The sequence below is a fragment of the Numida meleagris genome, chromosome Z (genome assembly GCF_002078875.1).
Source record: "Numida meleagris isolate 19003 breed g44 Domestic line chromosome Z, NumMel1.0, whole genome shotgun sequence".
NCBI lineage: Eukaryota > Metazoa > Chordata > Aves > Galliformes > Numididae > Numida > Numida meleagris.
The window spans coordinates 36,011,887-36,039,051 of record NC_034438.1 but is presented as its reverse complement, the minus strand read 5'-3'; the positions used below and the strand labels follow the sequence as shown (position 1 = coordinate 36,039,051).

The 27,165-nt window shown below is 41.6% G+C and overlaps 1 protein-coding gene across 2 annotated transcripts; it reads left to right on the top strand.

The window, feature by feature from the left end:
• Window positions 242-17,120, top strand: ABHD17B (abhydrolase domain containing 17B). Of its 2 annotated transcripts, none has more exons than XM_021380569.1 (4): window positions 242-376; window positions 6,964-7,438; window positions 14,537-14,716; window positions 15,611-17,120. In XM_021380569.1, the coding sequence occupies exons 2-4, from the start codon at window positions 6,972-6,974 to the stop codon at window positions 15,828-15,830; spliced, it is 867 nt and encodes a 288-aa protein (XP_021236244.1). In that variant the 5' UTR covers window positions 242-376; window positions 6,964-6,971; the 3' UTR covers window positions 15,831-17,120. The 2 variants fall into 2 exon arrangements, with proteins under 2 accessions (XP_021236244.1, XP_021236245.1); XM_021380570.1 differs by having other exon boundaries at window positions 372-433.

Here is a 27,165-nt window from a genome sequence, read left to right as displayed (position 1 = left end):
GCTCTCAGGCGGAGCCTCAGCGCTGGGGGCTGCGCTGCGGGTTGCGCCCCGATTGGCGCTCGGCGGCTGCCGGTCACCGCGCGGCTGCGGCCGGCTCCGCCCCGCTGCCCCTTCGGCCGCCGCGGCAGCCGCTGGGTCAGATGCAGCCGTTCGGCGGGGCGAAGTCGGCGCCGATCCCCTGAGCCGTTCCGCGAGGCCTCCGCCGGCCGCGCGTCCGCTTTCGAGCGCAGCGCGGGAGGCAGCAGGGGCCGCCGCGCCGGCAGCCGCCGCCGCGCCGTTACTCAGCACAACCGACGTCGCCGCCCCCGCGCCCGCCGCTCCGGCATTCGGACGGCGGCGGTTGGGAGCGCGAGGGGGAGCCGGCAGCCCTGCGCAGGTAGGGCTGGGGGCGGCTGCGGTGGGGGATGGCAGGGAAGGAGGAGCGGCCCGGCAGGTGAGGCGCTCCGCGCCGAGCCCTCCGGCTGGCTGTGGCGAGGGGTCGGGGCGGGCGGCGGCTTCTCCCCTCGCTCCGCCCGCGGGGTGCTGCGGGGCGGCCGCTGCCCCGCTCATGCTGGGGGCGCCTTTGTTCGAGGATCGAGCAGCTGCCTCCCGGCAGCTCCCGCACGGCGCGTCCCCAGGCTCCGCGCTCTTAGCGCCTCTGTCAACGCCGCAGGCTGCTGGGAGCCGTCTGGGGGGGTCGGGTGTTCTTATGAGGCTGACTTACTGTGTTTCCTCGGTTCCTGCCGCTGACGGCGAGGGTGAAGCTGGCCGTAACGTTGCTCTTGAGCAGAAATCGCTTAAAAGTTTAACGCCTTCAGCCAGAAGGCGGCTACACAAAAACACACGGGTGCGGAAACCAGCGCAGCGTTGAACACAGCGGGCCCCGGTGCCCCCGTGCAGGTGGCCGCGCAGAGCCGCGCGCGGGCTTGTGACGCCCCGGCCCCGTGCTGCTCTGCGCTCAGCGGGGACGGCCGCCCCCAGCGCTTCCTGCGTCCCGCTTCTCTCTTCGGGCCTGCCGCTAGGCTTTGGGTGCACCAAGTAACTACCCGGTGGCAGACAGCCTCTGCGATCGATACGCTCCAGTCCTGATCAGGAGATTGTGAGGATAGGAGAGCTCGTTGTTCCGCTTGTTTGTTTGTAAACGGTGTATTCCGAACTCAAGTTCTGGTCGTATCATGCCTTTGTAGGGTTTGGTTGTTACTGTTGCTTGTTTTTCTTGAGTGTAATCGTTTTGGTTGTTTTTTTTATTGTTTTCCTTATTACTAGTATTTTGCTCTTTGAGAAGTGCTTGAAAGATTAATGTTACTTCACAGCATTTCTTGGATTGTTTTTCATTACTGAATAAGCTTCCTCAGTGTTTTTTTTTTTTTTCTGGACCATCTGTGTGTTCATTCTTAATAGCACTGTAGAGAACGACTAAACTAATATAACTTACTTGGACCCTGATTTACTCAACGTTTTGTTCCTTTAGCTGTTGAACTTGTATGCAAACCCTTCTTTTTGTAACACCGTACAAAGGTGTTAACGTTTATATTGGAGTTTCAGTAACGGTTTGAACTTTGCATTGCCATTGGTGGAAGGGTGAGGGAAACTACATTCAAGTGCATTATTTCAGGACTGTGTAATGAAAAATAATTATTCATAAAAAACAGCACACCTCAGTGTGAATATCTTGCCTGTTAAAAGTTAGAGTGCCACTAAGACTTACAAGCTGGCAGTAGTATTTATGAATTTGACTTTACGCTTTTGAGTTGTTCTTATGATGTGAGTAATTTAAATACATAATTAGAATCCTTTATATTTAATGTAAATATAAGATTTCTAGATAAGTGTTTGCAAGGGCTGGGCTTTTTAGGCTAAGATACTAATATGTAATAAAGCACTTCAATATGTGAATAATAGAAACCACTCTGTGATTTACAGAGGAAGGAGGACAAGAATAATTGCTTATATGAAAGAATTATGTTTGCATTATCCTAGGAATAGCAATATAAATATTTTAGGTGTGCTTTCAGATTAGATGGATTTTTACCCTACTTCCATCAGCCTTAATCAGAAGGTTAATTGCTGAACTTAACTACTGCCTGTAGGCAGTTTTAATTTTTTTCTTTTTGTGCTACTTTTTATTATTATTATTCATGAGAGAGTTAGAGAGAGAAATTTGTTAAAATGGTCTCCTCTTTCTCTTAAAGGCTATCCCACGAAGAGTGGTCTTGCCACTTGGGTCTGTTTTGTTTCTTCATTGTTCTTTGAGCTTAGTAAAATTTATGCATTACAGTTCCTTCCACATAATTTTTCTACTATATATATAGTATGGGTGCACGATATTCTGCATACTTATAAGGATATTTATATTTCTCTTACTACATTCTTTTTATTATTAGTAATTTTAACAGCATTAGGAACTGTTTGCAGGACAGCACTGTCATCTTTATTGTTATGTTGCTGAGATGTATTGATCTTTCTATCTGGAGATTCTGGTGTTAAGAGGACAGATTTACATCATGCATACTCGAAAGGTGTTAGGTTGTGACCTAGGTGTTCACTACATATGCTAGTCCCATTACTCACGTGGTGACGCACTGGAACAGGTTGCCAGGGAGGTTGTGGATGCCCCGTCCCTGGAGGCATTCAAGGCCAGACTGGACATGGCTTTGGGCAGCCTAGTGCAGGTCTAGTGGTTGGCGACCCTGCAGTTAGCAGGGGGGTTGAGACTCGATCTTTGAGGTCCTTTTCAACCCAGGCCATTCTATGGTTCTATGATTCTATGAAATTTTTGGTGGGTGTTGCTTTTGTCCCAGTTTTAGTGGTAGAGTGCACATGAAGTGTACATCAAGCCTTTTTGTTATTAGATTGATTTTTATTTTTTTTAGACAGTATCACCTATGATACTTAGTGTTCCATAAATTATCTTCTAGACTTATTAAAAGCTCAACAATTTCAATAATACTCTTGATCCCCAGATGGGAAATTTGAACTGCTTTTGTGAAGACTTGGCAATGCTAAATGAAGATTTACTTAAGACTTAAGAAAAAAAATTATCTTAATTCCTATGTGGGTAAGTCATTAGGAAATCATGTTAAATGTCTTAACGTTTAAAGGAAGCAAATAAACTTTAATCACTTCACTGAAGTATGTGAGCGGTATACCTTCTGAGGAAGGATAATGTCTGTTAATGTCTGTTTTAATTGAGGTGAAGTTATGACATCATGTGCATAACTACAGGCCGAAATGCTGATTCAGTTGAACTTTTAAACAGTGATATCAGAATTACACTGTGCACCCTGGGGACTCTCACATCCTTGTTCCATTCCAGACCCAGAGGTAAAGAACACACTCATGTGAATACAATGAATGACAAATCAGATCCAGTACAATGAAAACACTGTTTGTGTTTAGTTGGAGGTATCCTCCTGAGGAAGACCAGTAGGTGTTTTATGACACGTTTGTTCAGTTAGTGATGCTAGGGATCTCTGATTTGTTTTTTTTTTTCTTCAGGTTTTCCAAGTAAAGACAACAGCAAGTATTTGCTTTAAAGAAAAGCTTGTTGCTGGCCATGATTAAAGTGAAGAATGGCTCAGGAATAAGAAACTGTAGTTTCAGTACAGGGTAAATGGGTATTATGTAAAGTCTACGTTACAGTCTAGTATGGGAGAAAAATAATACTTTATCCATTTTCTTCCACTTAAGTCATTTGTCATATGTGGCAGCAACCCATATTTAGCACTTGTAAGCTGTGTTGGGGCCCAGTACCTCCTCAGCTGATTAACTGCAATTATTACAGTAATGTTAATTCCACGGGCCAGCTTTCAGTTCTTCTAAAATTACTATGACAGATAGCAAATACTTTGAGTGAAATCATATTTTTAGTGTTGCAAGGCTGTTTATGGTTATAAAAAATGTAAACTCCTGTTTCAATTCTTTCTGACAAGTGGATTACAAAGGAAGTAAGAAGTTTTACAGCTTTTATTTTATGTTGGAGTAGAATGCAGTCAGCTAATCCTGGACACGTGAGGCTATGTGTACCTCAGTTCTGAAGGTATAACTGCATTTTTTTCAAATAAAACGAAAACGATTTTTTTCCCTCTCACATAAAGCATATTGTATTATCTAGCTTTCACCATGAAATTTTCTGAAAAAGTGGGGAAAAAATACTCAATAGTTTCTAGTAGAAACAGTGGTATGATTGAATACTGAGTCATGGGTGATGCTTGCAGAAGTAAAAAGCCTGTTGAGGTATTACAGCAATATTTTTAGACTGTGAATATGAACTTTCTGATTAAGATGAAAAAAGTAGCTGCTTTGGTGCTCACAGCTGTAAGAGACATAAGGCAGGAAATAAATATTGGCCTGTTCTTGTGCATAAGACAGTCAAATCCTTTTGAGAATCCCTGGACCTCTTCTGTAGTTCTTTTCCACTTGTCTTGACCTGCTGGTTGAAAGTAATGTCCAATAGTCTCACTTGAAAGGGAACAGCTGAACAGTTACAAGTTTAAGTGACTACTTTTGCTGATTGCATAAATACATAAGGCTATTTCCTTAACTGGTAGGTCATTTGCTCCAGATTTCTTACTAAAGAGATAATTACCTTCTTATGGGAGTTGGTGGCAGAAAGGGGCCATCTCCTCTGAATGGTAGTGTTGACCTTTCATGCCTAAGAATCTGTGACATCCCTCTGTTTTGAAGAAAACTAGAGACTTGGGGTGAAAACACTTGACCAGTTTTGGGGAAAAGAAAAAAAACAACCAACCCTTTTTTTATGTTCCCCAAAGAGCAGTAGTATTTCAAAAATGCTCATCTTGTTTATTAGACTTTCTTGCTATGCTTATTTACTTCTTAACTATCGCAGGGTTATCTCTAGATCTATCTGTGTCTGTGACAGGGGGACAGCAGGCCCACTGGCCTGGAAGGGAAAAAAAAGAGGAAAAAAATAGGTGTCAGCAGTTTATGGGCTGGCCCGGCCCGGTCTGGCCCGGTCCCATGACTACTGAGGCAGGGGACCCACGGACCCACACCCTGGGAAAAAAAAAAAAAGGGGGGGGGAAAAGGGGGAAGGGTAGAGGAATAATAACGAGTCTAACACAGAACTGCAGCAACGATCTGAGGAGGAGTGTTAATTATGATATTGGAATTGAGGCCAACAAATCAAACAGAATGAGAGAGGGAGAGTGTCCGAAACCAAGGCGTTACTCTGTGAACTGCGGGGGAACCACGTGCTTCTCCTCAGTGAACAACGCCAGCGAGTCATTCCAGGCCCACCTGGAGCAGCTCCTCCTGCCTGCTCTGGGCACAGAGACCCCTGGAGAATGGAGCTCCTCACCTCCCCCTCAGAGAACCAAGCACCCAGAAACAGCAGTCCACAGAACCAGAACATTAACTCTGTAACTCCCAGTGCTTTACATGATGTTATGGTGTGGAATACCAGCAACAACAGAAAAATCACAAAACCACGACAACAACAAGTACATTTTATGATTGTCTAGTGCTATATAAGCACCACACCCTGTATCAGAGGGAAGAGACCGTTCATACAGTCAAAATAAGGCTAACTGTTCAGCCATCTGTATTCAGAAGTTCTTGCAGCAATGCCCTATGAAACTTTTCTGAAGAGGAACATATACAAATTAGAGAACGAACTTTGAAATGTGATTTCAATGTTGCTAGGTATCAGAGTTAGCAGTAAGACTTTACTGTTGACTGATGCAGGTGTTTCTGAAACCATAAGGGAATGTGAACATCAGAAGTTGGCTTTCTTGTTGTTATTCCTGTTTTTAAGCTTGACTCTAGCAGTCAAACCTTGTACATGAAACTCTAAGAGAGTTCCTGTTTGCGTGACCCAGTAGGAACTGAGCATGAGACCTGTAGTAGAGTTGGGTGGAAAAGTTCTTAGAGGTAAAACACCAGACGTGTTCACAGGAGGAAAGTAAATACTTATGCTAGGTGTGCTGATGTCCTGTGTAGTTCTTGGCAGGTTTTGTCATCCTCCTACCTTTGAGGGAAAAGTACTGTCAGAACAAATGTTTCTTTTCCTCTTCCTTCTCCGTCTTGTAAATTAGGAGGACTCAATGCCTGTTTATCAGGGCAGCTATGTCTTTAACTAGCTTGCTTTAAGTCTATGTGGCTACTGTTTTGCTCTTTTTCAGGCTCCTTCTCCCCCTCATTAAAGTGCTTTGAATTGGTAGTATAGATTATATTAATTTGCCAAGTATTTGTGTTACAGCAGTTTGTTTGGAGTGTTTTCGTTAAGGTGTGGAATAAAAAGTCATTTCATTAAGACTGATAATATAACCCCAATTCTGATGTGCAAAATGGGAAACTTAGTTGATAATCACTTTGTGGGTGTTGGAAGTGGTGTCACAGTGTGCAGAGCTAGGAATAGTTTACAGCTGGATTTCAGAGGACTGAAGGTCTGAAGTGCTTTCTAGGCAGGTAGAAGAATCTTGACCTTTGTGCACCTCTCATGCTGCTGATACTGCTTGCAAGGCTGTGTGACTCAAACCGAGAATATATCGTCATTGTATGGGAAATACAGTACCAGTTCTTGGCTGTAGAAATATCTGTGTGATCTTCATATCCTGCAAACACTGCAGCATACTTTAATTGCTCTTCATAATGCCAATTTGTCAAGGGAGTGAGTGCTTCTGTTGCTCTGAAGGTGAGAGACCTGAAAAGAAACTAAAACTCCATGCTTGTTCTCGGCCTAAGCAATCATATTTCAGTTCCAGTGTTTGGCAGGGCTTAAGAATTACCACTCTTTTGTAATAATATGCTCGTTCTACTAATAGCTATTAACAGCTACTAATAACAAAAGAAGGTATTGTGTAGAAATTTGCATTTATATTTAAACTTTTGCTTTGTTTAAACAATTCCACTAAATTTCAATGTTATTTTCTTAAGAGGTTGAACATACAACTTCTGTGAAGTTTTCTCTTTTTATGTCACATTATAACTAGAAACTGATACCATTCTCTCTTCCTGTTTCAGGCTAGAAGATGAATAATCTTTCCTTCAGTGAACTGTGTTGTCTGTTCTGTTGTCCACCATGCCCAGGGAAAATTGCCTCCAAACTGGCATTCTTACCTCCTGATCCCACATACACTCTGATGTGTGATGAAAGTGGCAGTCGCTGGACTTTACATCTCTCAGAGAGAGCGGACTGGCAGTATTCATCAAGAGAAAAAGATGCCATTGAGTGCTTCATGACTAGAACAAGTAAAGGTAACAGGATTGCCTGTATGTTTGTGCGTTGCTCGCCTAACGCCAAATATACTCTGCTCTTCTCGCACGGAAATGCTGTTGACCTAGGTCAGATGAGCAGCTTTTACATAGGACTGGGTTCACGGATTAATTGCAACATATTCTCATATGATTATTCTGGATATGGTGCAAGTTCTGGGAAGCCAACAGAAAAGAATCTGTATGCGGACATTGATGCTGCTTGGGTGGCTCTTAGGACAAGGTAAGACGTTATAGCATGCTTTCGAAGTCGTTATGTTTAATCTGCATTGGTAAATTAAACAGAAATGCTGTTTTTTATGATTAGTGTATTCATATCAAAGCAGACTACTGACGTCTTATGATGAAGGCATTGTTAGTATGGAGCAGCATCAGTAGTTAGCACTGATATGCTTGAGAAACTGAAATTGGATGAAGTTTAGTAAGGTGTCATTCAGTGTTTTTTGAATGATTCAAAGATAGTCCTTATTGTCATAGTTCAGGATCCCCTTTGACAGTATTAGAAGAGAAGAAAAACCTATAGTAGATTCCCCAGTCACGGAACTTCTGGTGTAATAGGAGTAAGAGAAAACATAAATTTATTTTTCAGATATTTAATGGTCTTTATGAGCGTTCAGACCTCATGGGCTATGGGCGATGTGGAAGATGGTCTGAGTTGTTCAAACATACTTATAAAATGGAGAAGTAAATAATGACTTGGTCATTTCCTTTTTGTGTCAGTTTACAGACTCTGTTTTTTAAACTAGTTGGTAATAGTTGTCTCCTTCCCCGCTCTCACCCCATCATCTTTGAATAATTTCTGTATGGAAAACCTAAAAGGAAATATGATGGCAATTTGAATTCTTCCCTCCATCCTTAAATAATACGTTTTTCCTAATACATTTTTCCTTATCTAATAAGATTATAGCTCATAGCAATATCCCATCTGAATATATGCTTTTGCTGAACAGCAGTAGGGGAGAACGGGGCATATGACTCTAAATGTATATTCCACCTTCTTACTTTCCCTCTTCTATTCAGGAATGATCCTGCCTTGTGCCTATTTGCTGCCCATGGGATGTTCTATGTCAAAACTTCCTGTTGAAATAAGTATGTAGGGCTAGGTTTTATATTTGGGTATATAGTGCTCAATTTGTGGGTTTCTCAGACGTGAACTGAATTTTTTTTCATTGACTAAAAAATGATTATTATTACTAGCTTTCACTATGCTACTTTCAACAACTTTCCAACTGGTAGTCCTGGTTTTGCTTTTGTGTTTGAATGCTGAGTGGAATTCCGTGAAGTTCAGTACATGACTTTGGATGTAGTAGTTCATACAGTATGGTTACCGGTATTCTCTTGAGCCCTGAAACAGTGCTCATCTGGTCTTCAATACTTAATGAATATTAGGACCAGAACACAGTCTTTGAGCATTTGCTGCGGCATTGATTCACTTTTCTAGTGTAGCCTGTTCTTTCAGTTTTAAACTGGCATTGTCTTTAATGCTTTATAAAGTCAGTGTTCTGCAAAAACAGATTAATTCTATGGATTCTTTGTAGGGCAAATGTAAACACAGATGTAATTTCTCTGAAGTTCCTTCTGATAGGAGGAGAAAAGTCTACATCTTACAAATGTAGGCTTACAAACCATGCCTCACTGATTGTGTGATGGACGAAGAAAGGAATAGAGAAGTTACATCTGTTGAAGGCTGATCACAGTCACTCATAGCTTCCTCCATTTGCTGTTCTGAGAAATGGGATCACAGTATCCAGCATTAAAAGACTTTTCTGGGGTAAATGAAATTCTCACGTGACCATCATTCTACAGTCAAGACAGCTGCTTGTGGTAGAGATGTGTTAGTTATTTACTGGAATAGCTATCCTGATGGCCGCTACTTTCCTGCAGGGACTAGAAATAGTCTTTGAAGTAATATTCAGGGTGAAATTAAGATTAGTACAAAACTGTTTTCTTAAGGGTGGTTCTTGCAAAGGTATGTGAATGTTATCATTCATGTAGATGAATATGGAGAACTATTTGCCAGCAGAGCAGAAGAGGAAAAGAGCAGATGGAGATTCTTAATTGTCCTTGTTCTTTACCTGCTTTGTGTATTTCACCAAGACTCAGTAGCTGTCCTTGTGGATGCTGGCTGAAAGATGGCAGGGTGATTCACTGCCATGGTGTTTAGGAGAGATGCACAGTATTGCATATTCATCTTCATGACAGTATATAAAAGCCACAAGTGAGAACATTATTTTCCTGACTGTCATAGCTACAAAGTGTTGAAATGCAAGTAGTCATTGTGGGATACGCCTATTTTCTACTGCCCTGGTCTCTGAAGGCCTTTGATGACACACTAGGAAGGGTGGAAAGGTTTAACCAGCCCCAGGCAAATGCAGGGCAAGTGGTGCTCATTCAGAAACCTGAAGACATGCCAAGGTTGACTCATGATGAGGTTTATCTTTAAGAAGTTAAGCCACCTTGCCATTGTTCTTTACCATGGATTGAACAATATTTGAAGGATCTCACTGTCAGGCTGATGTGTCAAAATGGATAGAATATACACAACTCAAACATAAATTGTATCTGTTTTGATGATAGCTGAAAGTATTCTTTTGAAAATTCACTGATTACATTTTTCATTCAAAAGTAGCGTTCTTTTATACTTCTTTTGGGATACGTTAGGAGAAGGGCTATTGCTTTCTGGTGCCTCAACTTACAATGTTTTTTGAGAGATTGAGCTTTTATTTAAATTGATAAGGAAAAGTGTCCTCGATTTACTGTGAAAAATATTCTTAACAGTAGAATAAATGTAATAGTAGCATTGTAAGGTATAGAAAAGGCCTATCTATCACAAAAGAGGTAAAGGAGGTATGTCTTTCTGATTACTACATACATGATCAATGCACTTGCCTCTCTTAAAACTTCCTTCTCTCTCCCTTTCTGGCAGTGTTACCTGTTGTATACACAGAAAAGGAAGGTGCGTCTGAGTTGAGGAAGAGTTTAAATCTCGTGAATTTCATTCATGGCTTGGAATGTTGATAGTTAAGGATGTTTGTGCCCTTCATGTTCTTCAATTTGCAGCTGTAATTTAGTGTGTTATGTACATAATGACAAAAGGTTCTGAAATGTGTGTTTAAAACTCCCTCAGGATGTTCTGTTTGTTTTATCTGCCCTAAGCACTGCTGTCAGTTGGCTAAATCAGTGTTATACTGACTTAACAAACAGTAGCCTCTCTAGAATATCTGTTGCACCTCTTTGTTAGTAGGAACCTAAGAGATATTACTGAAAATGAACCCTTCTAAGGTTGGTTGTGCCAATGCTTTGTTGCTGTAAAGGGAGCAAGTCTTCTAGATCCAACAGCAGTACTTCAGAGATAATAAGATAAACTGCTTTCTGTTTCCCTTGCGTGTATGAAGGGTAAAATGGCAGATACTCTAGGGGCCCACATAGCAGCCCATTGTAATTTTAGCTGAACTTTTAGTTGTTAAAGTTAACTTTAACCTTAGAAATCTTGCAGTTTGCATGTCATGGTAATATGTGTGTTAAATAAAAAGAGTGGAAAAATAAGAGACTATCACAAAGATACATATAGGAAAGGTCTTATTTACAGAGGCAAATATAAAGGAAGCAATAAAGTTGTTTCTGCTACAGCGCTTTGTGAAGGTTGTCACAAAGGAGGGAAAAGAGTGTTTTGCACTGTTTAGTAGAAGAATGTTAGTTCTTTTCTTACCAGAAAGCGAGAAGATCAGGAAGGGGTGATCAGGGTTGCCTCTATTACAAGAGACCGTCATTTGCAGGCTCACAGAAGAGTAGATAAGGGCAACTAATAAAACCATCTGTTTGTTTGGATTACTAGTACTAGGAAGTGGTGTAATGATACAGTTAGCAGTATGTTGGCTTGCTCTTTCCTCTGTCCCTCTGTCAAGTCATTACTGGTCTGACTATAAAGACAGCCTGCACAAAAGAGCAGAAAAGTAGCTGCTCTACTCCCAGAAGGGATTAGTACAGTTTCCTAAACTAGTTGGTGGAGCCCAATGAGACACATGGCTGAGGATACAAATAGGAGAGTGATACTGTTCTCTTTGGCAATACCTTAGGTTAGTAGTGACATTAACCTATACCTTTAACATGATGTGTGTGAATGTTGGCAAGCTTGTTAGCAAGAGTTTTTACTCGTGTGAAAGTACTGCTCATCAAGATCCATGTTTTCTGTGAAGATAGCCCTTGAGTGTGTAAACTTAAAGGATAAATCAGATGTTGAAAGGAATTGAAATCTCAGTTGCTGTGGGGGAAAAAAAATGTTTCGGGCAGCTTTTGAGCTGCAGAAAATGTCAAGATTTTATGCTAAATTCAGTCTGGAATAACTTGTCCCTGAGGAAGGCTGCTTTCTCAGAGAATGTGCCTCTCTGTGCAGCTACTTTCAGGTTTTTGTTCTGAAGTCCATTAGGGTGATTGTGACAATAAAGCCCTCACAATTACCACCACCAACAAAAAACAACATCTGTCTAAATGAGGTTATATAAGATCACTTTAATGGACAGTACTGTGCATTACTATGATCAGTGTAATGAGTTTTCAAAGATGCCAGCAGTTTTCACAGCAAGTGCTTGAGCTCTTGGCTCCTGAATAGGTGCTTTCAGCATAGAGCTCTATTACTTCCCCTTCCTCAGGGTGGCCTGTCATTCTTAAAGGACTATATTACTGTCACATTTGCACTTGACTTGATAACTTCTTAGTCTGGAAAAGCAGGCAATTAATTTATTGCTATGAGTTAATTAACCAAAGAAAAGAATTATTGAATTCTGAAATTTGACTTTTTAATTGCCTTTTCTTCCAAATTAGAACCTGGACATTTAATAAATTTCTATGAAATTTCTTGGAATTTACTGCTAGAGGACTGCCAAAAGGAAGAGTCTGTTAATTCTGTGAATAAGGAATTTACCAGCAGCTTTCTTCTCAGAGAACTCTTCAGTTTTAAGCTAGAAGGTGATACTTTTGAGAGAAGAACCAAGGGATGTTTGGACTCCTCCTTTTCTCTCAACTTTTTTTTTTTTTTTTTTTTTGAGGAATGGGAAGTGAGGAAAGAGTTGGAGGGGGGAAGGGGGAGGCAAGAGAAACAGATAGTACTGATACTGTTCTTTGGATCCCAAGGGGCTTTTTGCTTATTTTCCAGACCAGAATATTTGAAAGTCTGACTGCTTTGAACCACCACTATTGGTTATAGGTTTAACTATTTTTGTTTCCAGGCTGTAAAAACTGTTTGAGCTGTGAAGGTAGTCTGGCTGTGGTGCAGAAAGGTTTACTTTAATCGAAATATAGTAAGTGCTATTCCTGGATTACTTTTTGTAGCTAATATTTGGATCCAAATCCTTCAGCCTAAGGATAGCTGAAAATAAGAGGAAGAATAAAGACAGTAGAGAACATACGCTGAAAAATATACGTTTAGTTTCGGCTTTAAAACTTTGTGCAGTAGTCTTCAACTTGTAGAGTTTGATACTGGGGAAAATGTGAGATGGGTTTGCAAGGTGTTATTCTGTGATAATGTGCTGCACAAACTCAATGTCACACTAGTAATGCAGTGTGTCATTTATTTCATGTGACTTTGTTCTGATTTTTTGAAAGGGATAGAAGTACATTGTATTTTCAGAATGCAAAAATGTGCTGAATTAGGAGATTTATTGTAACTGTTAAGTGTTTCAGTAGGGATAAAGAAATAACAAAGACGTTACATCTTCTTTAGATTTCAAAGCGTTAATTCATTATTTCATAGTGTGTTGCAATTCTGAGAAAGTCTTCACAATAAGAATGTTAGATGTTTGTTTTTTTTCTTGTGCTCTGAGAACTATTTTGAGGCAAGGCATTTGCCAGTAACGTAAAACTGATGATTGAGTCTTAGTATTTTAGAACTCTTAATTTGGTTATATTCTAGAAACTCTTTCTAGGAAACATTAAGTAGTCATGGTATAGATGGTGTCTATGCATGTCTGTGCTGAATGTTTTCTGAATTCTTGAGAAGTACTTGTTATACAGATACCATCCATATTTTATAAAATCTTGAACAATTTCTTGTTACCTCAATTCTTGTCTTTTATGGAATTATGCTAATGAACCAATTTGAGAACTCGGAGTATGGGTGTTCTTGGCTTGTACAGATCTGCTAGCTTTTGCAGAAAAGATGCATGCGGTTATTGTAGAAGAGGTAGTGGTTGAACCTTCTTTAACTTGAAATGAAAACGGTTGTCAATTCTCCTAGGAATTTTGCCAGACATTAGACTTACAGTGTGTTATTCCATAGTATTGTTAAGCTAGTCTAGTGTAAATTAGAGAGCTGAACAAACTTCTGATAATACATGAGAATGATTTTTATTTTGCTTTTAAATGCAGCCCAGTATCTCTTCCTATTTAAAGTACTCCCTTTCCAACATAAGCTACAGGTTTCCAGATGGACACTTTTGCAGTTCTCATCTGTACAAAAAAATGCTTTTCTGGTACTTACTGAAGTATCAGTACTTCTTTTCTGCTGTGGGTGCTGTTCTTGCCAGCATAACATTTTGCTCAAATTTTTCTAGTACTGTTGTGTTGCTTAGCAATCAGATCATCCTTGTATCCACATTCCTGCAGAAAAATACATTACATTTTGGCCTGTATAGGTGCAACTAGATGTTTCACTACTTTTGTCTACCCCGGTTATAGGAAAAAAAGATATATATTTTTTTGTCTTAGCAGGAGAAGAGATTGACTTGAACTTTGTAGTGCTTATTGAGATATGTTAATGGTGGGTTAGCTGAAGTATTCCTTTTGCTAACCTGTATTTCAAATAGAGCAATCAGAAAGAAGCATCTTGCTATTACAAAGAGTATGTAGTATTTTGGACATTCTCTATGTGGGCGTGCCTTATGTTTCATGAAATTGAGCAATGTTACCAGCTCACGGGTTTTCATCAGATAACAGAAGAGTAAAACCAACATTTCTTTTTGCATGTTTGACTATCCTCCAGTTGATGGTAACTGTAAACCTAGTGAGGCTCTAATAATTTCTGTTGTAGTTCCAAGGAGTTACCAGTAAAGATAATCAACTAGTATACATGTTGCAACAGCATTCACAAGCTTTATCTATAAAAATCTAAAATGTCATTCTTTCATAAGGCAAGAAATGTGCTGCAAATTCAAAATAAATCTTCCTTTTACCTTGGGAATGTTCTAAAAAATACTTGCTTGTTCTAGCTTCTGCTTTATCTTCCTCGGGAAACTTTAATGTACAGAGATGGTTTGTTTGCGTTTATAAACTGTTTTTGTCTATTTCCCTTTATATACCTTTTTTGTTAATATATTTGATCTTCTAGGTACGGAATCCGCCCTGAAAACGTGATTATATATGGCCAAAGTATCGGAACAGTACCATCTGTGGATCTTGCTGCTAGGTATGAAAGTGCTGCTGTAATTCTACATTCTCCACTGACCTCAGGAATGCGAGTAGCTTTTCCTGATACAAAGAAGACCTATTGCTTTGATGCATTCCCAAAGTAAGTTGTGGGATTTCTTTCTGCATGTATTTTTGCTATTACAGAAATTTTGTGTTAAGGAAATGGGTAATTGATAAATTCTCAGAGCATTCATTCAAAGGCTTAAAAAAAAAAATCTGAGAATAACTGGAGTGGATAACAATAAGAAACATTTTATTTGGAGGAGTCTGTAGAATTTCTTAAATCTTTAAGGTTTTTCACGTATCTAATTGTTGCACTGGATATCTAAAAAGTGATTAGTTTTCCTGCGTGTAGCCCTTAATACCTCTAACAAGCAGTTCTCTTCTGGTGTGTTGTTAATCTGGGTAACTACAAAGAAAGTCTTTTGCATGTATTTCAAAGAGTATTAAAGATGGGGGGAAAAAGGGCTACAGAAAACTCCTGTCATGTATTTCAGAACTGTGCCACTAGTTTACCATTATGAATTGGTACACTTGGCTCAAAGAACTACTTGCGAATTTCTAACCTTTTTCCCCCACAAGAACTTAAACATTAAGAGCCAAAATTACTTTAGTTTTGAAAAGCATGTTTTTTATTGAAAATCTCTGAAGTACTAATTTCATCTGTTCAATAACTGAGTCAATATATATTTCTATAAATATGCTTTAAGCTTCATGTTTTTAACACGATCATGGTAATGAATATCACTTTTGGATTGCTCAGTTGTTCAATTCTACAAGCTTCTGGAAGTGTTTGTCCTTTCTGTTTAGTTTAAATGTGCTGCTTCAATGGTTTCCAGGCTGCTGATAAGATCTATTTTTTAATTAAACAGTTCCAAAATTAAATAGTTAAAACTACACTGCGTAATTAAAAAGTGTATTCTGGAGTCTTTGGTCCTTTAAAGAATATCTAATAAAACTGACTGCATTCATAGATATAATCTTTTTCTTACAGCATTGACAAAATTTCTAAAATAACTTCTCCTGTATTAATTATCCATGGGACTGAAGATGAAGTAATTGACTTTTCACATGGCCTAGCCTTATTTGAACGTTGCCAGAGACCTGTAGAGCCACTGTGGGTAGAAGGAGCGGGCCATAATGATGTGGAGCTCTATGGACAATATCTTGAAAGATTAAAACGGTTTGTGTCGCAGGAATTGGTGAACTTGTAATTTTCTTTGTACATTTACATGCTTCTTCATTTCACTGCAGAACTGCACACCTCGATAAGTACATAACATAAAACCTGAAGGTTGTGTTTTCAAGTCATGTTGGTTGCCTTCATTAAATGTACAGGTAATGATTTGTCAACATAATTAATGAAGGTTTTAATGCCAGTATTAACTGGAATTACATCATCAGTCAAGGTTGGCAGTTCACATTATTTGTGAGGTGTTTCTTTTTAGATATTGAAAAAAAACGCAAGTACTGTAGGAAATTTTAATTATATAAAATCAGATGCTGTAGAAGTGTTGCCAAATGCTCTAGCATATTGAGAACAAATTTATAAATATTTTTTAAACATCTCAAAATGTACTGTGACTTACTCTGTTTCTCAGATGTAAATTTAAAACCAGACTTCTAAGCAGTTGTCCTGTAAAAATGCAATAGCCATGCAATTTGAGCAATTATTCATGTATGTAATAAGAATGAAGAGTCACTGGAAATGACCTGTGCCCTGTTATAGAGGGAGGGGATCAAATTAGGTCTTTCCATATCTTTTTATATCTTTTATGCTTACTTTTACTTCAGTTGTTTTGTTCTGTTCTTGTGCTGTTTTATAACTTGGAAGGGACAAATTTACTCATGCATCTTCTTAGCTGCCCTAATCTTGCCAAAATAATGTCAAAATTGTCATTGTTACAACTTAAATATCATTTACATGATTGCTACTGAGGCCACTAAGCACTACTTTTAAACAAATAGGGCATTTAGAACCTAGAAAGCTTTGTGGACAATGTAGTTTTAAACACTGATTGTGTAGAGATGCGGTGTTTCAGTAGAAAAAAACAGGAAGTTTGTGTAACTTTGTAATAAAATTTGCAAGTTTGCAGTTTGTCTGTTCAGGCTTACTTCTGGATGTTTAGTGTAAATGTTCCTTGGTTTTTAGTGTTGTATGGAAATTTTACTTACTGCTCGCTCCTAGACAAGAGTGGAAGGAGGGGCAAGAAGAGAATGTTGACATTTTCCTATTAACTCATACTAAAATTAACTTTGTAAGTTGCCTTTCCTTGAATGCATTTTGCTTGAATAAAAATATTAAAAAAAAAAAAACACTATATGTAGCCTATTTGTAAACTGGGTAATCCAAAAATACACACTGTGCTTCTAATTTTAAGGCCTTATGTAGTTTAATTGTTCTGCTTGTTTTGTGACTCAGACTATTGTATAATTAAATGTAGCATCAAGTATTGTGAAAACTTTTAGATGTGTTGATTTAACAGTAAACAATATTCCACGTACTTCTTGTTCTGTTCTTTTTTGTAAAGCAAAAAAAAATTCCCTCCTCGCTTACTCTCAAGAATGTGAAAATTAGAGCAGTAATCTACAGCTAACACTATTGGCACATTTCTTTTATGAGCAACTACTGCTCTGATCACCTTCCCACCCTCACATCTCCTTTCTTCTTACTGCTGTCAGCTATTCAACCTACAGTTTTCCTGCTGCAGAACTTCATTATAAACGTTCTTCTGTGGGGAATTCAAGGTTCGCTTTGAAATCAGTGGTGACTTTCTCTTATGCTCTCTGGTTGTTGCTGAAGAAATTTAAGCTCATTCTGGAATTCAGACTGGTAGTCACACACAGTAAACTTAGTTGTGGGTTTTCATCCTGGTCCAAGATTGAGTTAGAAATGTGCTTAAGTAGATATGATGCAATTCAGCTGATTTATGTACTTCTTACACACTTCGATTTCAGTTTCTTACTGCCTTCCTGCCACTCTGATTTTGATGGAAATATTTCCCTTGAGTGCTTTCATTTTTAAGGAGTTAAGTCTGTTTTCAGAGCCTTCTTCAGAAAGTTCTACATTCTGCAAAGAATGTAAAACTGTAGATAGTCATGCAGATTGGCTGCTAGTAATGCTAATTGCAGGCAAATAATCAAGTGTTATCACAAGAACTATCTGACTGTGCTGGCAAGTATTATAGCACCCTGTAACTGAAAGGACAAAATAGGTGGCATAGCCACTTTGCTGCTCATGTTTCTGTGTTTTGTTGAGGCAGAACAAAACACTAACAGTGTTTTGTCTTCAGTAGATGCAGCTGTGCCAGATTACACTGGTGAGTAAAGGTTCTGGTGTCTTCAGGACCACTTACGCGTAGTTAATTATTGCCAGTTTGTTCTGATTTATATTTTACACCTAAGTTTTTCAGATGAATTGTTTACTGAAGGCATTAAAATAGCTTTTATGCACAGCCTAGATTGTATGGAGAGTTATGTTGTGGCAAGAAATATGTGATTGGTATAAGGCAACTCTCTGAGCTATTGCAGCTTGAAAGAAAGCATTCGACATGGTAGTTGTCTTGTTTAGATTCTCACTTTGTGATTGACAATGGGCTGTTGTTTTATTACGCATGCAGTTGTCTCATGATACATAAGAGTTGATTCAGCATTCATTTATAAGACAATGTCTATATTTTACAGAAAAAGAAAAGCGCATTTTATGTCTCACATGGTCTTGCTCGTCTTTGAGCCAGACATTTGACAGTAAATTCTCTTCAGTTCTGGAAAGTTGACTAATCAACTTTTAAAAACAACTTCATACGTGTAAACTGTGATTACTCTAAAGATGTGGTCTCCTGGGGGCATGTGCATAGGCATGAAAGCCTGTGCATTCTTGTTCCCAATTACATTTAAAAAAAAGAAAGCAGTAACGTCCCCTCTGTTTAATGTAGCATTCCATGTAGCAGAGAATTGATCTAGTGCACATTCATTCTTATTGGTGAATTTCAGATTTGCTTTACTTTTACTTGCAAACAGAAGAAAACAGTAGAAAATTGTGTATGTTTACTTTTGTGCTTCTAATTGGATGCCATTGTGCCACAGGGCTAGCTCCTCAGTACCTCGCTATTGGCTGTTTCAGGTCCTGTAGATACAGTTTCTTGCTGTATGATAGTTAGTGGGGGATAGGGGAAGGAGAAAGGAAGAAGCATTTGAGGACAACAGGAGGAAAAAATCCTGTGTAAATAGAAGATCAGTCTTGAAAGTAGGTCTGCAGAGAAGGACCTGAGGGGGGTGGACAAGCTGACCATGACCTGGCAGTGTAAATGACCTTACAGCAAAGAGCAGCCTGGACCCTGGGCTTCATTAGGTAGACACTTGCCAGCATTTCCAGGCAGGTGACCTTTTCCTGCCACTTAGTGCCACTGAGACAACTTGAGTGCGTGGTTCAGTTTTGAGTTCCTCAGTGCAAGGAAGATATGGATGTACTGGAGAATGTTTGTATCAAGGGTACAAGTGGAGCATCCGTCACAACAGGAGAGCCTGAGAGCTGGAGCTGTTTAGCCTGGAGAGGAAGAAGCTCAGGACGCTCTTATTTATACACATGGATACCTGATGCATGGGAATAGTGACAACTGAGAGGACAACCAGCAAACCACAAAACAGGGAAATCAATCTGAACGTTTTTTTTTTACTTTTAACTATTTTTGGTGGAACACTGGAACTCCATTGCTGTGGAGACCAGCTTCAGGGCAGGTAAGACTACACTGGGATCTGAAGAGAAAAAGACCAATGAAAAAGCTCTTTTTAGGGCTTTCTTGAAGCCAGCAAAAGTACTCTGCCTGTGCCAGGGGCTGGCAGCTTGTGGGTGGGCTGCTGAGCTAGCAGGAGTGCAGCTGGCACTGCCCACCCTTGACCCCGACCTTGACCCTTGGCTGCCTACAAGTAGCCTGGGGGAGGGTGGAAGCTAGCTTCTGGCCACAGAACACAGAGGGTAAGCAAACAGTGTTACTACCCACTGAGGACAGGGTGGAAAAATCAGTGCGTGAGCACAGCCCACACTGCCCATAAGGTGTGTAGCAGCAGCAGCAGGTGTGGGAGGTGGGTTGAGCAGCGGCACATGTCAGTGCTGTCCCTCTTTGCTCAGGAGACCAGCTCTCCTGCTGTGGTCTCAGAGACTGCCAGGTTCAAACATGGTCTCCACCAGACAACGGGCTTCCCCCAGGAAGACTGTGGCGACCCAGAGGGAGGGCCTGCCCAGAAATGTGGCTCTTCAGGTCTCAGGCTGCAGAGAGTGCCTGAGCCTGCTGCTGCTGGGGGAGGGTGGCAGGAGTTCCACCTGTGTGAGGTGCGAGCAGGTGGATGAGCTGCTCAGCCTGGTGGTGGAGCTCAAAGAGGAACTAGAAAGGTTGAGGAGCGTATGGGATTGTGAGAGGGAGATTGATTGGTGGAGTCTCACTCTGCCATCCTTACAGGAACGGCATGGGGAAGATGCTGTTCAGGCAGCGGGGGATCATCTGCCCTCCCACAATCAGAGGGGAGGGAGTGGCCTCAGAGACAATGAGGGATAGAAGCAAGTCCCTGTTCAGAGCAGCAAGTGGACTGCCTCTCAGCCTGTCTCACCTTGGCAGGTGTCTTTACATAACAGATATGAGGCTCTGGAGCTGGAGGGACAGGGGGATGTGGATATGGGTTAAGTCCATCCACGCAGGAGAGGTTGCCCGGGGCTAAGCAGACTGCTCCCCATATCCCTACAGTGTCAATTAGGGAAAAAGGGCTGTCATCACAGGGGACTCCCTCCTGAGGGAAACTGAAGGCTCGATATGCCACTTGGACCCATCCCACAGGGAGGTGTGCTGCCTGCCTGGAGCCCAGATGAGAGATATTGCTAGGAGCATCACTTGCCTGGTCAAGCCCTCTGATTATTATCCTTTACTAGTTTTCCACAATGGAAATGAAGAGGTAGGCAAAAGAAGTTCTCAAGCAATCAGAAGGGACTTTAGAGCTCTGGGAAGACTGCTGAAGGGATCGGGAGTGCAAGTAGTGTTCTCCTCTGTCCTCTCAATTGGTGACTGGGATCCACACAAAAGGAGGAGGGCAGTCATGCTGAATGAATGGCTTTGCAAATGGTGTCACACTCAGGGCTTTGGGTACTATGGCTTGGGATGCAGCCTTGAGAAAGGGGGAATGCTGATGGCAGATGGGAGACGACTGACTAGAAGGGCCACAAATATTCTAGGAAGCAAGCTGGTTAGCAGGGCTTTGAACTAGATATGACAGGGGAAGGGGGTGTCCTGGGTGACAGAGAAGAGTGTGGGAGCGCAGTTCACCTTGGGAGGCGGTAGGGGAAAACCCCAGACTTGTCCTGGAGGTATTAGGGAGGGCTCCTCCAAGAAGGCAACGAGGCCAGTAGCCCAGCTGAAGTGCCTCTATACCAATGCATGCAGCATGGGAAATAAACAGGAGGAGTTAGAAACCGTGGCACAACTGGGAAAGTATGGCCTAATTGCTATCACGGAAACATGGTGGGATGAATCTCACAGTTGGAATACTCTTAGGGCTACAAGCTTTTCAGAAGGGATAGACGGGGTAGGAGGGGTGGGGGAATTGCCCTGTATGTTAGGAAGTGGATAGATTGCAAAGAACTGTGTCTGAGAAACAGCCATGATCGGGTTGAGAGCTTGTGGGTTAAAATCAAGGATTGGTCTGGTAAAGGGCATCTAGTGGTTGGGGTCTGTTACAGGCCACCTGATCAAGGGGAGCCTGTTGACAAGGCCTTCTTGCTTCAGCTGCAGGAAGGGCTGCACTCACAGGCTCTCGTCCTGATGGGGGATTTCAACCACCCGGATATCTGCTGGGATACCAGCACGGCGGGCGGCAGACAATCCAGGAGATCCCTGGAGTCTGTTGAGGATAACTTCCAGGTATTAGAGGGACCAACCCCAGGTGAAGCCTTACTGGACCTGGTGCTCACCAATGCAGAGGAGAGCATTACAGAGGTTAAGATTGGAGGCAGCCTGGGCTGTAGTGATCATGCTCTGGTGGAGTTTGTGATCTTGAGGAATGCAGGCCTGGCAAAAAGCAGAGTCAGGACCCTGTGCTTCAGGAGAGCAAAATTCCATCTGCCCAAGGAATTGCTGGATGGGATCCCCTGGGAAACTGTCCTTAATGGCATGGGTACAGAACAGAGCTGGCAGCTCTTTAAGGACACCCTTCTGAGAGTGCAATGGCTCTCCATCCCCGAGCAGAAGTTGAGCAGGGGAGGCAGGCGAATGATGTGGTTGTGCAAGGACTTGCATCTTAAACTGAGGGAAAAGAGGGAAGTATACAGGAGGTGGAAGCAGGGTTGTGTAGCCTGGGAGGAATACAGGGCTGTTATCCACATGTGTAGAGATAGGATTAGGAAAGCCAAGGCACAGATGGAGCTGAACTTGGCTAGGGATGTGAAAAATAACAAGGGGTTCTACAGGTACATAGGCAGGAGGAGACAGGTCAAGGAGAGTGTTCCCCCTCTGATAAATGAGGATGGAGAAGTGGCTTCCTCAGACGTGGAAAAAGCTGAGGTACTCGATGAGTGCTTTACCTCAGTCTTCACTGGTGGTCAGGCTTCCCACGTCTGCCAGGACCGTGAGCCTCTAGGTGAGGGTGTGGGGAGTGGATTCCATCCCACTGTAACAGTGGAACAAGTCCGAGACCTCCTCATGAAACTGAATGCCTGTAAGTCTGTGGGGTCAGATGATATCCATCCCAGGGTTCTGAGAGGGATGGCTGATGTGGTTGCAGAGCCACCCTCCATCATATTTGAAAAATTGTGGCTGTCCGGTGAAGTCCCTAGTGACTGGAAAAAGGCAAACATTACTCCCATTTTTAAGAAAGGGAGAAAGGAAGACTTGGGGAACTACAGGCCAGTGAGCCTCACCTCTGTGCCTGGGAAGATCATGGAGCAGATCCTCCTAGAAGACATGTTAAGGCACATACGTGACAAGGAGGTGATCCGAGACAGCCAGCATGGCTTCACCAAGGGTAGATCTTGTCTGACCAATCTGGTGGCCTTCTGTGATGGAGTGACAGCATTGGTGGATGGGGGAAGGGCGACGGATGGCATCTACCTGGACTTCTGCAAAGCCTTTGACATGATGCCTCACCACATCCTTCTCTCCAAATTGGAGAGGTATGGATTTGAAAGATGGACTGTTTGATAGATTAAGAACCAGTTGGCTGGTCACAGCTGTAGCGATAAGCAGGACTAACGCAATGGAAACAGCGTTACAAAAGGTGGAAGGAAAATACAGCGCTCACCCAGATCGGAAGATTTGGGGCTCGCAGGAAAAGGCTCCCACCAAGGAGGGATCTCCAGGCAGAGATCCTTCCTCAGGGGCAGTCAGCCCTTAAATGAGGCCTAAGAGGGGTGGAGCCAGGCTCCACCCCTTCTGGTTGCACAGGTGAATTGCCTTCACCTGTGCTCCCAGGGCTGACTGGGTCTTTCCTCCAGGTGCTCAATCAGTGGTTCAGGCCATGACTCAGCAGTTCCCATACAACAGCCAAAGGGTTGTGATCAATAGTTCTATGTCAGGGTGGAGGCTGGTCACAAGTGGTGTCCCTCAGGGGTCAGTCTTGGGACTGGTGCTCTTCAACAACTTTATCAATGACATAGATGATGGCATCGAGTGCACCCTCAGCAAGTTTGCAGATGACACCAAGCTGAGCGATACTGTCGATACACTGGAAGGAAGGGAAGCCATCCAGAGAGACCAGGACAGGCTGGAGAAGTGGGCCCATGAGAATCTAATGAGGTTCAACAAGGCCAAATGCAAGGTGCTGTACTTGGGCCAGGGCAATCCCAGGTATTTCTACAAAGTGGGGGAAGACCTCCTTGAGAGTAGCCCTGTAGAGAAGGACTTGGGGGTCCTGGTGCACGAGAAGCTGGATATGAGCCAGCAGTGTGCGCTGGCAGCCAGGAAGGCCAACTGTTTTCTGGACTGCATTAAAAGAGGAGTGGCCAGCAGGGAGAGGGAGGTGGTGGTCCCCCTCTACTCGGCTCTTGTGAGGCCCCATCTGGAGTACTGCATCCAGGCCTGGGACCCCCAGCACAAGAAAAACGTGGAGCTCTTGGAACGGGTCCAGAGGAGGGCCACCACGAGGATCAGAGGGCTAGAGCACCTCTCCTATGAAGAAAGGTTGAGGGAACTGGGCTTGTTTAGTTTGGAGAAGAGAAGGTTCCAGGGAGACTTCATTGTGGACTTCGAGTACTTGAAGGGAGCGTATAAAAAGGAGGGGGAACGATTGTTCACAAGGGTAGATAGTGATAGGACAAGGGGGAATGGTTTTAAACTGAGACAGGAGAGGTTTAGGTTAGATATTAGGAGGAAGTTTTTCACTCAAGAGGGTGGTGACGCACTGGAACAGGTTGCCCAGGGGGGCTGTGGGTGCCCCGTCCCTGGAGGCGTTCAAGGCCAGGCTGGACGTGGCTCTGGGCAGCCTGGCCTAGTGGTTGGCAACCCTGCACTCAGCAGAGTGGTTGAGACTCGATGATCTTTGAGGTCCTTTTCAACCCAGGCCATTCTATGATTCTATGAACTGATTAACTAAAGAGCTTGTGGAGTTTCTATCTTTAGGGATACTTGGCTGAACCCAGCTCTGAGCAACTTGCAGTAGCTGATCCTGCTCTGAGCATGAGGGTCAGACTAGGTAATCTCAAGAGATCTGTTGCAAAATCACTTGTGCTGTGGCTTTATGAAGTATGGTTTGCAAGTTCTTCACGTGTTGACACTACATACATTTGTGCCTCATCATCATACACCACCTCATAAATGGAGATTTGAATTACAATAATTATCTTTACTGCCTCCCACTTCTGCTGTTTCCATTTTCAGCAACAGGAAGGCAACAGACTGCTACAGAAAAACCAAGACCCTGAGACCATTAGTGGTTGATTAGTTATTATTGGAACTTGCTCTAAAGCCTGAGATTATACCAAGGAGTGTTAGAACTTGTATTACTACCTTACTACCAAAGGAAAATTGAAAAGCTAAATGTCATATATACATGTAATCCTGAGAAGAGAGAAGTGCTTGAAAGCTGCCTCGAATCTTCTATCCAATATTGCTGTCACAACTGTAATCTCAGGACTTACGTGCTAGGTAAGCAGTTAATGAGCCCAAATAGGGATAGAGTTTTTAAAATCAAATTAGTTATTCAGTCAAATTAGTTAGTAATGTTTAGTCTAATTCACTTGAATAATGTTTCTAAAATTCAAATGGTAGGAAGTTTGTGTTCTCATTGGAGGGGTGAAAAAAGCTTTTTATGAGCTACTAGTTGAATCAGGCTTGCTTTTCTTAAATAGTCTGGGTAACATTTGACACTCTGGTCTTCAAAAGTTAGTGTGCAGACTTATTGAGCTGACACAGTATTGAAAGAATATCAGTTGTAAAGAAACAGTGTTTCCCTTTGAGGAAATCATATTGTATGATGATGGCAATATGTTTTCCACTGTATTTTTCATTTTTCAGGTAAGATCTCTTACTCTTTCTTTCTGCCAAAGGAAATAGAATCCTAGCTCATTTCTGATAGATTGCCAAAGGAAATGCTTTAAAAACCAGGTAGTGTAAAAATCAGTATAAAAACTGATTTCTTTACCAGAGAAGAAGGAGTTGACCTCAAAAAGTATCTTTACCAGGTTTTCCCTAGAGGTGTTAGCAAGGTATCTTAACACAATAATCTATTTCAAAATAATAGGAAACCTCAAAATGGTTTTTCTGCCTAAGAAGAGGTTTTGTGGTTGGTGTATTAGGCATCATACAAATGATAGTGATTTTTACAGTGCCTCATTTCCCAATGTTTCTTGCTTATTTAAGGCAATTGTTTTTTAACCTTCAGCACTGAAGAGAAGATATGAAATATCACTTTTACCTCAGTTCTTGATTAAAATAAGTTCCTACATTCTACTGCCACACTGTTGAGATCAGGAGAGGTGCTCCTATTTGGTGATATCACTGGTTTGAAATGGCCTCCCAAGATGCTGCTATTTTGTTATGTTAATAGGCACGCTTCAGTTTATTAGAAGCACTTGCAGCAAAAAATTGAGCAATAGAATCTAAGTGCTGACAAGAGACACTGTTGTTTTCAGAATGTTCTTCTAGCCAAGATGGCATGTGGGTAGCACTAAATATATAGCTTACTCCTTTAGTATTTGGCCAACTCTTTGGTATTGTGGTTTAATTACTTTTGTACTGTAGAAACATTTATAGTTAGCAGCATGGTTGAAAAAAGCCATTACTTGTCAGTGACTTTGTGGCTGCTGTAGTGATGTAACACAGGGCATGTGCTTGGAGACTGTGCAGAAGGATAGGTAAGAATACAGCCTAAAAAAAAAAGGACAAGTAAATTCTTTTTTCTTTTCTTTTTTTTTTTTTGCTGTGGTGTGTAGCTGTATGAATGTGTTCATATGTGAATGAAGTACTAACTTGTTTCTGACTATTGCTTAGTCATTAATCTCATTAATCATTAATTTCCATTTAAACTGTGGCACCTTGTCTGTAGGACTTTGCTAAAGAATTGGAATAATAAGTAACCAGGAATGACTTCAAAGTATAGCACATGTATAGACTGTGAGGTCTAGTGCATTTATTTTTAAGTATTTGATGAAATATGTAGTTAGCTTCAGAAGCACTGCCTCCTATTTATTTTCATGGAAACTACAACAGATATAAAGAGCATGGTAACATTATTTGCTAGAGCAAATTCTCAGCTACAAAACACTATTTTTCAACATGGTCACCACCATGAGCTATGCATTTTTGCCAGCATGCTGCACTTGTAACAGTCTGCACCAGTAGAGGTGACACACTGTCACCACTGTAGAAATGCACCACCCCCTGCCTCAGTATGCTCACATCCACTGTTTGGGCTCCATAAATGTTTGGCAAGCGTCAGTGAATTTCAATGGGTACTGTGTTTTCTGCATGGAAGAATGCCATGACACATCTTTGCTTCATACACACTTCTGTGTTGGATGCCATTCTGTGTCCCTCTGCTGCCATCTGTCACACAGCAACAACACGCAATGGGACACTGGTGGGAATGTTCAGCCTCTACTGCCATACCACCAACATCTACCTCTGGTGTCATGGGACAATGTTATGAAATAGGGAGTATTAAATTTGGAGCATCCACTATATATGGAAATATACACCTTTCTGTATATTGGTGTCAGTTCACAGAAGAATCTAAGTTAGAAATGTGTGTCATATATGTATAGTTTCAAGGGAGCCAGTCATAAGCATTTATGACAGCCAGGAATTTGATTCTTATTCATAGCAAATGACTTAACAGCCTGCACTTCTCTTCTGTGCTTCTTTTTTATAGTTCATAGGGGTTTGATTTTGTTTTCCATGTTACACGGTATGTAGATCTGATTAAAGAAGCAATTTCAGTTATGATTATGGGAGCTGATCCACCCTGCTGTACCTCTGTAAAGCACAGATGTCTGTTTTATTTTGTCATATTGCAGTTGTATGCAGTATACAGACTGCGGGTAGAGCACCAGCATATGTATGCATGATTAAACTT